The sequence below is a fragment of the Vulpes lagopus genome, chromosome 4 (genome assembly GCF_018345385.1).
Source record: "Vulpes lagopus strain Blue_001 chromosome 4, ASM1834538v1, whole genome shotgun sequence".
Taxonomy (NCBI): Eukaryota; Metazoa; Chordata; class Mammalia; order Carnivora; family Canidae; genus Vulpes; species Vulpes lagopus.
In genome coordinates, this window is record NC_054827.1 from 86,596,991 (window position 1) to 86,609,559 (window position 12,569).

General features: G+C 39.4%; 1 protein-coding gene across 3 annotated transcripts in view; it reads right to left on the reverse strand.

Annotated features, from left to right (window-relative positions):
* The window catches only part of FAM151B (family with sequence similarity 151 member B), a 32,867-nt gene that overhangs the window by 9,710 nt on the left and 10,588 nt on the right, over nucleotides 1-12,569 (reverse strand). For all 3 annotated transcript variants that reach the window (XM_041752834.1, XM_041752833.1, XM_041752835.1), the window contains 3 exons: nucleotides 11,237-11,402; nucleotides 4,925-5,142; nucleotides 842-977 (listed from right to left, as the gene is read on the reverse strand). In XM_041752834.1, the coding sequence (XP_041608768.1) occupies nucleotides 842-977; nucleotides 4,925-5,142; nucleotides 11,237-11,402 (520 nt within the window). The remainder of the gene's footprint in view (nucleotides 1-841; nucleotides 978-4,924; nucleotides 5,143-11,236; nucleotides 11,403-12,569) is intronic.

Here is a 12,569-nt window from a genome sequence, read left to right on the forward strand (position 1 = left end):
TAATATCTAATAATTGGTCCAACTAATTTTTATTACATACTAAAATAAAACTTCTGTGGAGCCTGGGTTGCTCAGTCCATTAAGCATCTGCCTTTGGCTCAGGTCATGATCGCAGGGCCCTGAAATTGAGCCCCACATCAAATCTCCTGGTCAGAGGGGAACCCGCTTCTCCCTCCCTCCCTGACGCTCCCCCTGATAGTGCTCTTTTATGCTCTTTCTTTCAAATAAATAAATAAAATCTTTAAAAATAATAAAATTTCTGTATGGAAAAAAACTTCTGAAATTAGGACAGAATTCAAAAAGAAACTATTTTATCCACTTAAAACTTTTTGAGAATGTGTAACATAATAGAAAAAGGATATTTACTGTGCACCTACTGTGTTCAAAGACTTTTGAGAGGAATAGAAGATGTGATGTTATGTTTTTTTCTCTTTTCCTCTTTTTTTTTTTTTTTTAAAGATTTTATTTATTTATTCATGAGAGACAGAGAGAGAGAGAGACAGAGAGAGAGGCAGACACATGCAGAGGAAGAAGAAGAAGCAGGCTCCATGGAGGAAGCCCGATGTGGGACTTGATCCGGGGACTCCAGGATCACACCCTGGGCCAAAGGCAGGCTCTACACCACTGAGCCACCCTGGTGTCCCAGATGTGATGTTATGTAAGCTGAGGTTGGTTTATCAGGAGCTTCATTCCAGTGAGGGAGCCTGTTCGCTTACACAATCAGTGCTCATTCTGTTGCCATCTTTTTCCCCACACACATTGTCTTTACATAATCAATTTTCATCCTCTTTCTCTCACACATACTCACATGCGTATGCTATTTTGTTAAACTTACACATACCTGTTTGATTTCTTTAACAGCCAAAGTAATTGAGAACAAGACTGCCTGACTAATGCTGCTCTGACAGGAAATGTTACAGGCTGATTTAACTCCTTACAAATATATTCCATTTCTTTCACCATTGTCCAACTATAACCTGAAATGAGAGAAATAAATTCAAATTTTCTTTTTTTTTTTTTAATTTTTATTTATTTATGATAGTCACACACACACACAGAGAGAGAGAGAGAGAGAGAGAGAGAGAGAGGCAGAGACACAGGCAGAGGGAGAAGCAGGCTCCATGCACCGGAAGCCCGACGTGGGATTCGATCCCGGGTCTCCAGGATCGCGCCCTGGGCCAAAGGCAGGCGCCAAACCGCTGCGCCACCCAGGGATCCCAAATTCAAATTTTCTAACTGGAATCCTAAAAATCAATTAAATAAAAAACTAAGTTAAATTACCTATAAGTAGGTAATTAATAGGTATTTTATAAAAATTTCCATTTGGATTCAGAGTGAATTACAATACCAGTTAATACATGAAAAAAATTTTTTTTAAAGATTTATTTATTTATGATAGACAGAGAGAGAGAGAGAGAGAGAGAGAGAGAGGCAGTGACACAGGCAGAGGAATAAGCAGGCTTCATGCTGGGAGCCCCACACGGGACTTGATCCTGGGACTCCAGGATCATGCCCCCTGGGCCAAAGGCAGGCGCTAAACCGCTGAGCCACCCAGGGATCCCCCCATGAAAATATTTTGAATAGAAAATACAGACAAAAAAATCAAGTCAAAAATCATGCCACAAGTGATCTAGAGCAAATTTAACAAAACACTAAAATATTAAAAAGGTTTTACTGATCTCTCGAGCACAAAAAAAGCAAATTTTGACATTGTATTTATCTTAAAGATTCTAAGGATCTTCCCTTAGGTGTATTTGTCTCATTAATATTTTCTATGAACTTAGATTTTCCGGGGTGTCTGGTTGGCTCAGTTGGTTAAGTATCTGACTTCAACTCAGGTTATGATCTCAGGATTATGAGATTGAGCCCCTTGTCCAGCTCTGTGCTGGGTGTGGAGGCTGCTTAGGATTCTCTCTCTCCCTCTGCCTCTCTCCACCACTCTCATAAATAAATAAACAAACAAACAAACAAACAGTAATCTCTATCAAAAGCAGGCTGCAAAAAGTATTGGTCAATTCAGGAATATTTTAAAGAAAGCCTATGTAAATAAGCTAGTTTAGCACCTAAACTCCTAATAATAAAAAAAGGGCAATGTTCTGCTTTCCTTGAAAATCTGAAAAACTGCATCTTTTTAATTAGAAAGTAGGATTGCTAACAGTATATATATGCTATATTTACATGACTATAAACTTATAAACTCTTTTCCATTTTTTTTTCAAAGATTTTATTTATTTATTAATGAGACAGACACACACAGAGAGAGAGGCAGAGGCATAGGCAGAGGGAGAAGCAGGCTCCATGCAGGGAACCCAATGTGGGACTCGATCCTGGGTCTCCAGGATCATTCCCTGAGCCAAAGGCAACACACTTAACCGCTGAGGCACACAGGTATCCCTAAACTCTTCTAAATCTGTGAAATAAGGGGTGCCTGGATGGTTCAGTTGTTTGGGCATCTGACTCTTGATTTACACTTGGGTTGTAATCTCAGGGTTATGAGATCTGGCTCTGTGCTCAGTGAGGAATCTGCTTGGGATTCTCTCCCTCCTTGTACCTTTGCCCCTCCTCATACTCACATGCACTCTTTCACTCTCTCTAAAATAAATAAATAAATAAATATTTTTTAAAAATCTATGAAATAAGAAGTAAGGAGGCATAAAGCACAGTAATGATAAGTGGCCAATGGAAGAAAAGTAGCATGGAAATACTTGATGTTATATCAAAATGACTTCAAAATCCAGATATGGTCTAATTCAGTTAAAGCCTGAGGTTGATCCAGAATTGTGACAAAAGGAGTTTAGAATCAGTAAGGAAGTTACTAAACTGTTTCTAGATTACCTTCTTTAAACACTTTGAATTATAAGCAATATTCTTTAATGAAACTATTAAAAATTAAAATGATTAAAAAATTAGAATTAAGTTAAAGCACACTATTTTTTCTCTCAATCACATCAATTATTGGCCCATGGGGTTAGAACCTAAATGTTCTAGACTCTCCAGACAGCAGTTACTCTTATCTTATGTTGAACTAAAAGTTAACACCTAAGGTGGCTCAGTGGTTGAGTGTCTGCCTTTGTTTTTTTTTTTGTTTTTGTTTTTGTTTTTCTTTATTTATTTATGATAGTCACAGAGAGAGAGAGAGAGAGAGGCAGAGACACAGGCAGAGGGAGAAGCAGGCTCCTTGGTCGGGAGCCCGACGTGGGATTCGATCCCGGGTCTCCAGGATCACGCCCTGGGCCAAAGGCAGGCGCCAAACCACTGTGCAACCCAGGGATCCCGAGTGTCTGCCTTTGGCTCATGGCATGATCTTGGGGTCCTGGGATCGAGTCACACACTGTGGGCTCCCTGCATGGAGCCTGCTTCTCCCTCTTCCTATGTCTCTGACTCTCTCTCTGCGTCTCTCATGAAGGAATGAATGAATGAATAACTAAATAAATAAATATAAAAATAAATAAATAAATAAATAAAAGTTAACATCTATAAACAATAATTGCAGGGACACCTGGGTGGCTCAGTGGTTGAGTGCCTACCTTTGGCTCAGGGCATGATCCTGGAGTCCCGGGATCGAGTCCCGCACTGGGCTTTCTGCATGGAACCTGCTTCTCCCTCTGCCTATGTCTCTGTCTCTCTGTGTGTCTCTCATGAATAAATAAATAAAATTTTTTTTAAAAATTTTTATTTATTTATGATAGTCACACACACACACACACACAGAGAGAGAGAGAGAGAGAGAGAGAGGCAGAGACACAGGCAGAGGGAGAAGCAGGCTCCACACAGGGAGCCCGACGTGGGATTCGATCCCGGGTCTCCAGGATCGCGCCCTGGGCCAAAGGCAGGCGCCAAACCGCTGCACCACCCAGGAATCCCTAAATAAATAAAATCTTAAAAGAATAAAAAATAAAAACAATAATTGCAAATTAGTGAAAAATGAGTTCCCTGAATGCAGAATAAAGACTAACATCTCTATAGGTTCTAAATACCTTCTTAGTTTATTTTTACCATCTGGACAGGTGCCTCAGAGCATCTGATTGCTTATGAGCTGTTTACCTAGAAATCACTGCCCAGGGATGTATGAAGAAATAGAAAGATGAATCCAAATAACATAATCAATTTCAACCAGGAAAAAGAAGCTTAATGTCAGGTCCTCCTGAAGTGAGCAGGTGAAAGGAGAGATCCAGCCTACAGGAGAGTCTCATGGCCTCCCATTCCTCTGTTCACCCAGAGAGGAAACTAACAAACTACTTATGGAGCCCCTTCAACTTCTATGGAGAAGAACTTGTGCTCTTCAACCACACTCCCCTCACTTCACTAGAGAATTTTCTTTTTTTTTTTCTTTTTTTTTTTGAGAATTTTCTATTACTACCTCTTTATCTTTTATCTGACATAGGAAGTTTGCTTCAAGGAAAGAAAAAAATAAGAGTACAGAATGTTTTGCAAGTTCAAAGAGACCAACTGGGGATTTGTTTAGTTTGTACAGGCAGCTTTGGGTATCTAGACTGCAAATTTCCCATCGAAGCCTGCTGACACAACGTCACCAACAAATGCAGTATCTGAAATAAAAGAAAGAGGGACGCCAGGGTGGCTCAACTGTTGAGTGTCTGCCTTTGGCTCAGGGTGTGATGCCGGGGTCCCGGGATCAAGTCCCACATTGGGCTCCTTGTGAGGAGCCTGCTTCTCCCTCTGCCTGTGTCTCTGCCTCTTTCTCTGTGTCTCTCATGAATAAATAAAATATAAAAAAAAAAAAAAAAAAAGAAAGAAAGAAAGAAAAGAAAAGAGTCATAGAGATGCCTTTAAGGGTCAGACCTTTAACTCCATTAGGCTTTTATGTTATGAAATAAGTTTTTGGTTTTGTATTTAAACATGTTATTTTTATATTTTGAGTAGATTTTAGTTTTACCAATAAGAAATACATCTTAAGAATTATTACCTTCATTGACTTTCTCAGGATGCCATCCTGTTGTCCAACCCAGGGAAAATGTCACATCTGGAAAGAAGGATGTCACCGTGTCTATAAAAGGTTTTGCATCCACTACCATGCTGTTTCCATTTGGGCCAGGAAGAATGTCAGCATTAATCCACACAGGACGTTTCAGATGCCTCTTCACATTTTCCAGGAGCATCATGGATGGTTCCACAGCTGCCAGACTAAAAACACAGTTGATGTCAATGAGACTTATTCCTAAAGTAAAAGTAAAAACTTCTTTTAGACTAGTGATTTCAGTGTTCTCAACTTCCTAATAAAAGTGTAACATGATAATTCCTGAATTAAAAAAAATCAAAGATCACAGAGCACCAGAGCAGAAAATTAACATATGCCAATATTTCAAAATGTTGATTTATACTTATTCATTAGGGTACCTTAAAGGTTCTATAAATACATAAATAATTCCATTATTTGTAGACTGAGATTTCAAAACTCAGTATTAGGAACATTTAGTATAAAATTATTTAAGAGAGATGCCTGGGTGGCTCAGCGGTTTAGCGCCTGCCTTTGGCTCAGGGCGTGATCTCGGGGTCCTAGGATCGAGTCCCACATTGGGCTCCCTCCATTAAGCCTGCTTCTCCCTCTACCTGTGTCTCTGCCTCTCTCTCTCTCTGAATAAATAAATAAAATCTTAAAAAATAATAATTTAAGACAAATATTCACTCATCAGAATGTACAAACAAGATTTAAAAATTAGATATACTAATTACCTAAAAATTCGTATTTATGAAAATACCTAAAGTATACCCAAGCTCTGTGTCTCTAATATTGGTTCGTGACCTCAAAGAAAAGAGCCTCTTTTCCTTCACGTATTCTTTTAAGTTTAGATGCATAAACATGTTTCTTTCTTTCTTTCTTTCTTTCTTTCTTTTTTAAAGATTTTATTTATTTATTCATGAGAGACACGGAGAGAGAGAGGCAGACATAGGCAGAGGGAGGAGCAGGCTCCATGCAGGGAGCCCGACGTGGGACTTGATCCCGGGACTCTAGGATCATGCTCTGGGCCAATGGCAGGCACCAAACCACTGAGCCACCCAGGCGCGCCCATAAACATGTTTCTAAAACTGATTGCAAAAATCAAAATTATAATATCCTCTTAAAACTTTTATAAATTCCATTTTCATTTTATAAACATTTTTTCTGGAAGTGAGAGACAACTATATTTTAGTTACAATTTAAATAAAAAGCAGTTTCAATCTTTCCTTTACATTTATTCTGACATCTATAGATTTTGAAACAATAAGGTTTTAAGCAGTCTACATAAATTTTATTTTTTTTTTAAAGATTCATTTATTTGAGAGAGAGAGAGAGAGAGAGCAGGGGAAGGGCAGAAGGAGAAGGAGAGAGATAATCCTCAAGCAGACTCCATCCCAGGACCCTGAGATCATGATCTGAGCTGAAATCAAGAGTTGGATGTTTAATGATGGAGCTACCCAGGTGCTCCCATAAATTTTACTTCTTTTATTTTTAAAGATTTTATTTAGGGACACCTGAGTTGCTCAGTGGTTGAGCACCTGCCTTTGGCTCAGGGAGTGATCCCAGAGTCCTGGGATTGAGTCCCACATCGGGCTTCCTGCAGGGAGCCTGCTTCTCCCTCTGCCTGTGTCTTTGCCTCTCTCTCTGTGTGTCTCTCATGAATAAATAAAACCTTAAAAAAAACTATTTATTTATTTGAGACAGAGAGAGCAGAATGAGAGAGAACACAAGCAAGGGGGAAGGGCAGAGGGAAAGAGAAGCAGGCTCCCTACTGAGAAGAGAGCCCAATGCAGGGCTTGATCCCAGGACCCTCAGATCATGACCTGAGCTGAAGGCAGATGTTTAACCAACTGAGCCACCTGGGTGCTCCTAAATTTTACTTTTTAAAAATTCATACTTTACTGGACTACTATACTACTTATAATTCTAAAGATTACTTATTTATTTGGGGGAGAGAAAAAGAGAGAGAGCACAAGCAGGGGAATGCAGACAGAGACAAAAACAGGCTCCTCACTGAGCAAAAAGCCTAAATCAGGGCTCCATCACAGGACCCTGGGATAATGACCTGAGCCAAAGGCAGATGTTTAACTGACTGAGCCACCCAGGCACCCCATACTACTTATAATTCTGAATTTCTTCTGAACCTTTAAGGCCTAAATTTGATTCTAAGAAAATTAGCTTTTAGTGAATACTACAGTAGGAGGCTAAGATTCTGGGAGATGGCTGTTGGAGGGGAGAACATTCAGTACCCTCTCTTCACATTTCCATCTTTCTCTTAAAAGATTTTTATTTATTCATGAGATACACAGAGAGAGAGGCAGAGACATAGGCAGAGGGAGAAGCAGGGAGCCCAATATGGGATTTGATCCCAGGACTCCAGGATCATGCCTGGAGCCAAAGGCAGACAATCACTGAACCACTCAAGTGTCCCAAACATTTCCATTTTTCTTAATGGATTCCAGTCCTCCTGCCTATGCTTCTACCACTCAACTCACTTCTTTCAGCCTCCTACTATAAGGAGAGAAATTGATAATCTCATTATTTACTGGTTCATATTTATCTGTGTGCAAGGATACTATTCATTAAAACTAGAGGAAACCAGCCTCCAGCCTCTTTCACTCCGCTTCCACATAGTGAGCTTTTTGTTCATTCTTCTCCCTCTGATATGGAGGCCTTAGATGTTAGTGGATTAATAAACGCTAATGCTAGACCTTGCAAATTTTAATATTTTTTTTGCAAATTTTAATTTAGATAAGACAGATGCTGTCATTTCTCTCTCTCAAATGCCTTGATCAATATCAGTGCCATGTTAAAACCACAATTCTGAGATCTAGGACCCCCATTTTTGGTAGCGAGTAACTTGTAGCTGTGACTCCAAAGTTTGCCTGTCTGCACATCCTAGAGCAGCAGCCAAGGTTCTGTGGGGTTCTGCTCTTCACAGGTGGAATAGGAAGAAAACCTAAACTGATCAATGCATGTCTGCCACCAATGTCTCTTTCTCAAAAAAATTCTGATTTTTTTTTTTAAGATTTTATTTATTTATTCATGAAAGACACACACACACACACACACACACACACACACACAGGCAGAGACACAGGCAGAGGGAGAAGCAGACTCCATGGAGAGAGCCCAACATGGGACTCGATCCATGGTCTCCAGGATCACGCCCTGGGCTGCAGGCGGCGCCAAACTGCTGCGCCACCGGAGCTGCCCACAATGTATATATTTCAAAGAACAACATACCATGTTCCTAGCCTGGAACATGTAAAAAAAATTATAAATATTACAAAATGACACATCCTTCCCAATTAATCTATTAATACCATGTAATTCTAACTAAAAATAATAGTAGCTGAACTACTGGGACTTAGGATAAGAAGCTTCTGCACAGCAAAGGAAGCAATCAACAAAATTAAAAGGTAGCGTATAGGACGGGAGAAGATATTTACAAGTGACACATCAGATAAAGGGCTAACATCCAAGATCTATAAAGAACTTATCAAACTCCACACCCAAAAAACAAACAATCCAGTCATAAAATGGGCAGAAGATATGAACAGACATTTCTTCAATGTCTCCACAAGAAGACATACACATGGCCAACAAGCTATGTTTGAGAGAGAGAAATGAAAAAATGCTTTACATCATCACTTGCCATCAGGGAAATACAAATCAAAACACAATGAGATTCCATTTTACACCAGTGAGAATGGCTAAAATTAACAGGATAGGAAACAACAAATGTTGGCAAAGATGTGGATAAAAGAGAATCCTCTTTTTTTTTTTTTAAGATTTTATTTATTTATTCATGAGAGACACACACACACACAGAGGCAGAGACACAGGCAGAGAGGGAAGCAGGCTCCATGCTTGGAGCCGGACATGGGATTTGATCCCAGGTCTCCAGGATCAGGCCCTGGGCTGAAGGCAGCGCTAAGCCACCAAGCCACCCGGGCTGCCCAAAGAGAACCCTCTTGCACTCTTGGTGAGAACGCAAGCTGGTGCAGCCACTCTGGAAACAGAGTGGAGGTTCCTTAAGAAGTTTAAAAATAGAGCTACACTATGACCCAGCAATTACACTAGTGGTTTTTTATCCTAAAGATACAGATGTAGTGAAACGATGGGACACCTGCACCCCAATGTTCATAGCAGCCATGTCCACAATAGCCAAACTGTGGAAGGAGTCACGATGTCCTTCAATAGATGAATGGATAATGAAGATGTGGTCTATATACACAATGGAATATTACTCAGCCATCAGAAAGGATGAAGATCTACCATTTACACTGACGTGGATGGAATGGGAGGGTATTATGCCGAGTGAAATAAGTCAATTGGAGAAGAACAATTATCATATGGTTTCACTCATATGTGCAATATAAGAAATAGTGAAAGCGATCATAAGGGAAGGGGTGGCAACTGAGTGGGGAAAAATTAAGAGACAGGAAGACAAACCATGAGAGACTACTAACTCTGGGAAACAAAGGGTTGTAGAAGGGGAAGTGGGTGTGGGGATGCGGTGACTGGGAGATGAGCACTAAGGAGGGCACACGATGAGATGAGCACTGGGTGTTACACTATATGTTGGCAAATTAAATTTAGATAAGATTAAAAATCTTTTAAAAAACCAATTCTTTCCTAGGAAAGAACATAAGCTTTGTTTTTATAGAATAGATTTTTTTTCCGTGAGAAGTTACTTGTAAGTCAAACTTCTGAGTATCATATGTATTTTCCTATTAACTTTGTTTAGAAATTGGGGATGATAAAATAAAAATCATAATTAAATTAGAATAAACTGTTTAAAAGGACATTCTAAGGGAAACTCCAGATAAAATTTTAGTACTTAGTTATTATTTGCATACCAAACAAAATAATTGAGAGGCATAAAATAAGAACTAGTAAAATTTGACTAACAGGTCAACCAGCTATTTTTAACAGAGGTAGTGCAGGGTTCTGGTTCACAGTATGAACTCTCCAGCCAGGCTGGCAGATTTCCTAGAAACTATGTGACAACAAGCAGTCTACTTTTTCCTCACTACCTCTGTTCCCTCATCTGGAAAATGAAGATGATAGCAATAAGCTACCTCCTTGGGTTGTTATGAGGATTAAATGAATGAACACATTCAGTGCTCTTAGAACAGTGTCTGACACACTCTCCTCTCCCTACCTTTTTTTTTTTTTTAGAGGGGAAGTGGAGGTGGTAAGCAGAGGGAGAGGCAGAGAATCTTAAGCAGGTGCTACGCCCAGTTCTTAGCCCAATGTGGGGCTTGATTTCACAATCCTGAGATCATGACCTGAGCCAAAATTAAGCGTCTGATGCTTAATCGACTGAGCCACCCAGGTTCTCCTCAAACCACTTTTAATGAAAGTAGCATTTTAGGGATGTCTGGGTGGCTTAGTGGTTGGGCACCTGCCTTCGGCTCGGGTCGTGATCCCAGGATCCAGGATCGAGTCCTGCATCGGGCTCCCTGCGGGGAGCCTGATTCTCCCTCTGTGTGTCTGCCTCTCTCTCTCTCTCTCTCAGCCTGTGTCTTTCATGAATAAATAAATTCATCTTAAAAAAAAAAAGAGTAGCATTTTAAATTTACCATTCTATTATCACAATGATCACTAATGATAAATTCCTTTACAAAAATAAGCTTAATTTTAGCTTCAAAGAGTTCCTAAGAAACAATTTAAGCAAACAACTCAATGGGTCTTAGGTCCCTTCTTGAAACATATTAGTTTGCAATTCCATTTTCAATTTAAAGTATGTTAGTTTAAAAAAAAAAAAAGTAGGTCAGTCAAGCATAGATAATGAAGCTATTGATATTTTATTTCATTGTTACTCTGTAACAACAAAAAGACTGAAAATGTTTATATAAATACCTCTTGAAGGGATGCCTGGTGACTCAGCGGTTGGGCATCTTTGGGCGTCTGCCTTTGGCTTGGGCGTGATCCTGGGGTCCTAGGATTGAGCCCTGCATCAGGTTCCCTGCATGGAACCTGCTTCTCCCTCTGCCTGTGTCTCTGCCTCCCTCATGAATAGATGAATAAAATCTTAAACAAACAGGGATCCCTGGGTGGCGCAGCGGTTTGGCGCCTGCCTTTGGCCCAGGGCGCGATCCTGGAGACCCGGGATCGAATCCCACATCGGGCTCCCGGTGCATGGAGCCTGTTTCTCCCTCTGCCTGTGTCTCTGCCCCTCTCTCTCTCTCTCTCTCTCTCTCTCTGTGACTATCATAAATAAAAATTAAAAAAAAAAAAAGATTATAAAAATCTTAAACAAACAAATACCTCTTGAAATCCAGCTTAATGCCTTTATTGCTTTTTATAACTTCAGTCAGCCATTCCTGTAAAGTATTATCACTATTTGTTTCAGGAGGATGGGCCATGATTGGTTGGCTATATTCTGATCCATCACTTGGAAGAAGAACATCGGCCTCTATCATGTGAGCAGTACCTGTCCAAATAAAAGAACTTAAGTTAATGCTAATAAAACAAGGACTACAGAAGATGTCATGTCCAGGAGCCTTTTGAGGAAGATAAAAACTGACATTTACTGAGTGACTATTAAGTACCAGGTACTGTAGTAGGCCTTTACAGGTTTGTCTCATATATGATCAAGTAAGTGAAGAGTTAAATGCCTTTCCATAGGTCATCTTAAGCTGTTGTATAATATTTCATTGCTTCCCAGTACATAGCAAAGTGAGTATAAAAGGAAAGATTAATAAGTGTCTGTTGAAGTTTCTGAGAATAAAAACAGTACTTTTATCTTCGCACTCCTCAAATTAGAAACTATAGATATTTATTGCATATAGTCACACTTTTCCTAAAGTTGTTGCAAAAGCTTTTTTTTACAAAAGCTTTTTTAAATATATTTTTTTATTCTCAAAAAGTCTTAATCTTCAAAAAAAGTCTTAATCTTTTTTACTGATATATTTTCTTTAATATGAATGTGTTTAAAATCCAAATGCAAAAATGTTGTAACATAAAATTACATAATATATAACAACTTCTATAAACAACTTTGACTAGGGATCCCTGGGTGGCGCAGCGGTTTGGCGCCTGTCTTTGGCCCAGGGCGCGATCCTGGAGACCCGGGATCGAATCCCACATCAGGCTCCCGGTGCATGGAGCCTGCTTCTCCCTCTGCCTGTGTCTCTGCCTCTCTCTCTCTCTCTGTGTGACTATCATAAATAAAAAAAAAAAAAAAAAAAAAAAATTTAAAAAAAACAAAAAAACAAAAAAAAACAACTTTGACTATTCTGAGATCTGGATATGCTGACAGTGTGATACTGTTATTTTTACATTGTTCCTCCTGTATTTTGTTTTTTTTTTTTCAATCATAGACATTGTTAAAAATGTAGTTTCACATGTTAATCAAATTGAAACATCTTTATTTATAATGAGTAAGGACAGGCAGGGCTAAGTAGGGAGAGATAGGTAGGGGGCCATGGAATCAGGTTCACAAAACAAAATCCCAAAAATGCTGAGATAAGGGAAACCAGAGATAAGGGAACAAACCAGACCACCCTGCCCCAGGTATGGGTGAAAAAGTTGTTGTTGTTGTTGTTTTTTTTTTTTTTAAATCACCTGTGACTATCAAAGAATAACCAGACCCAAAAGG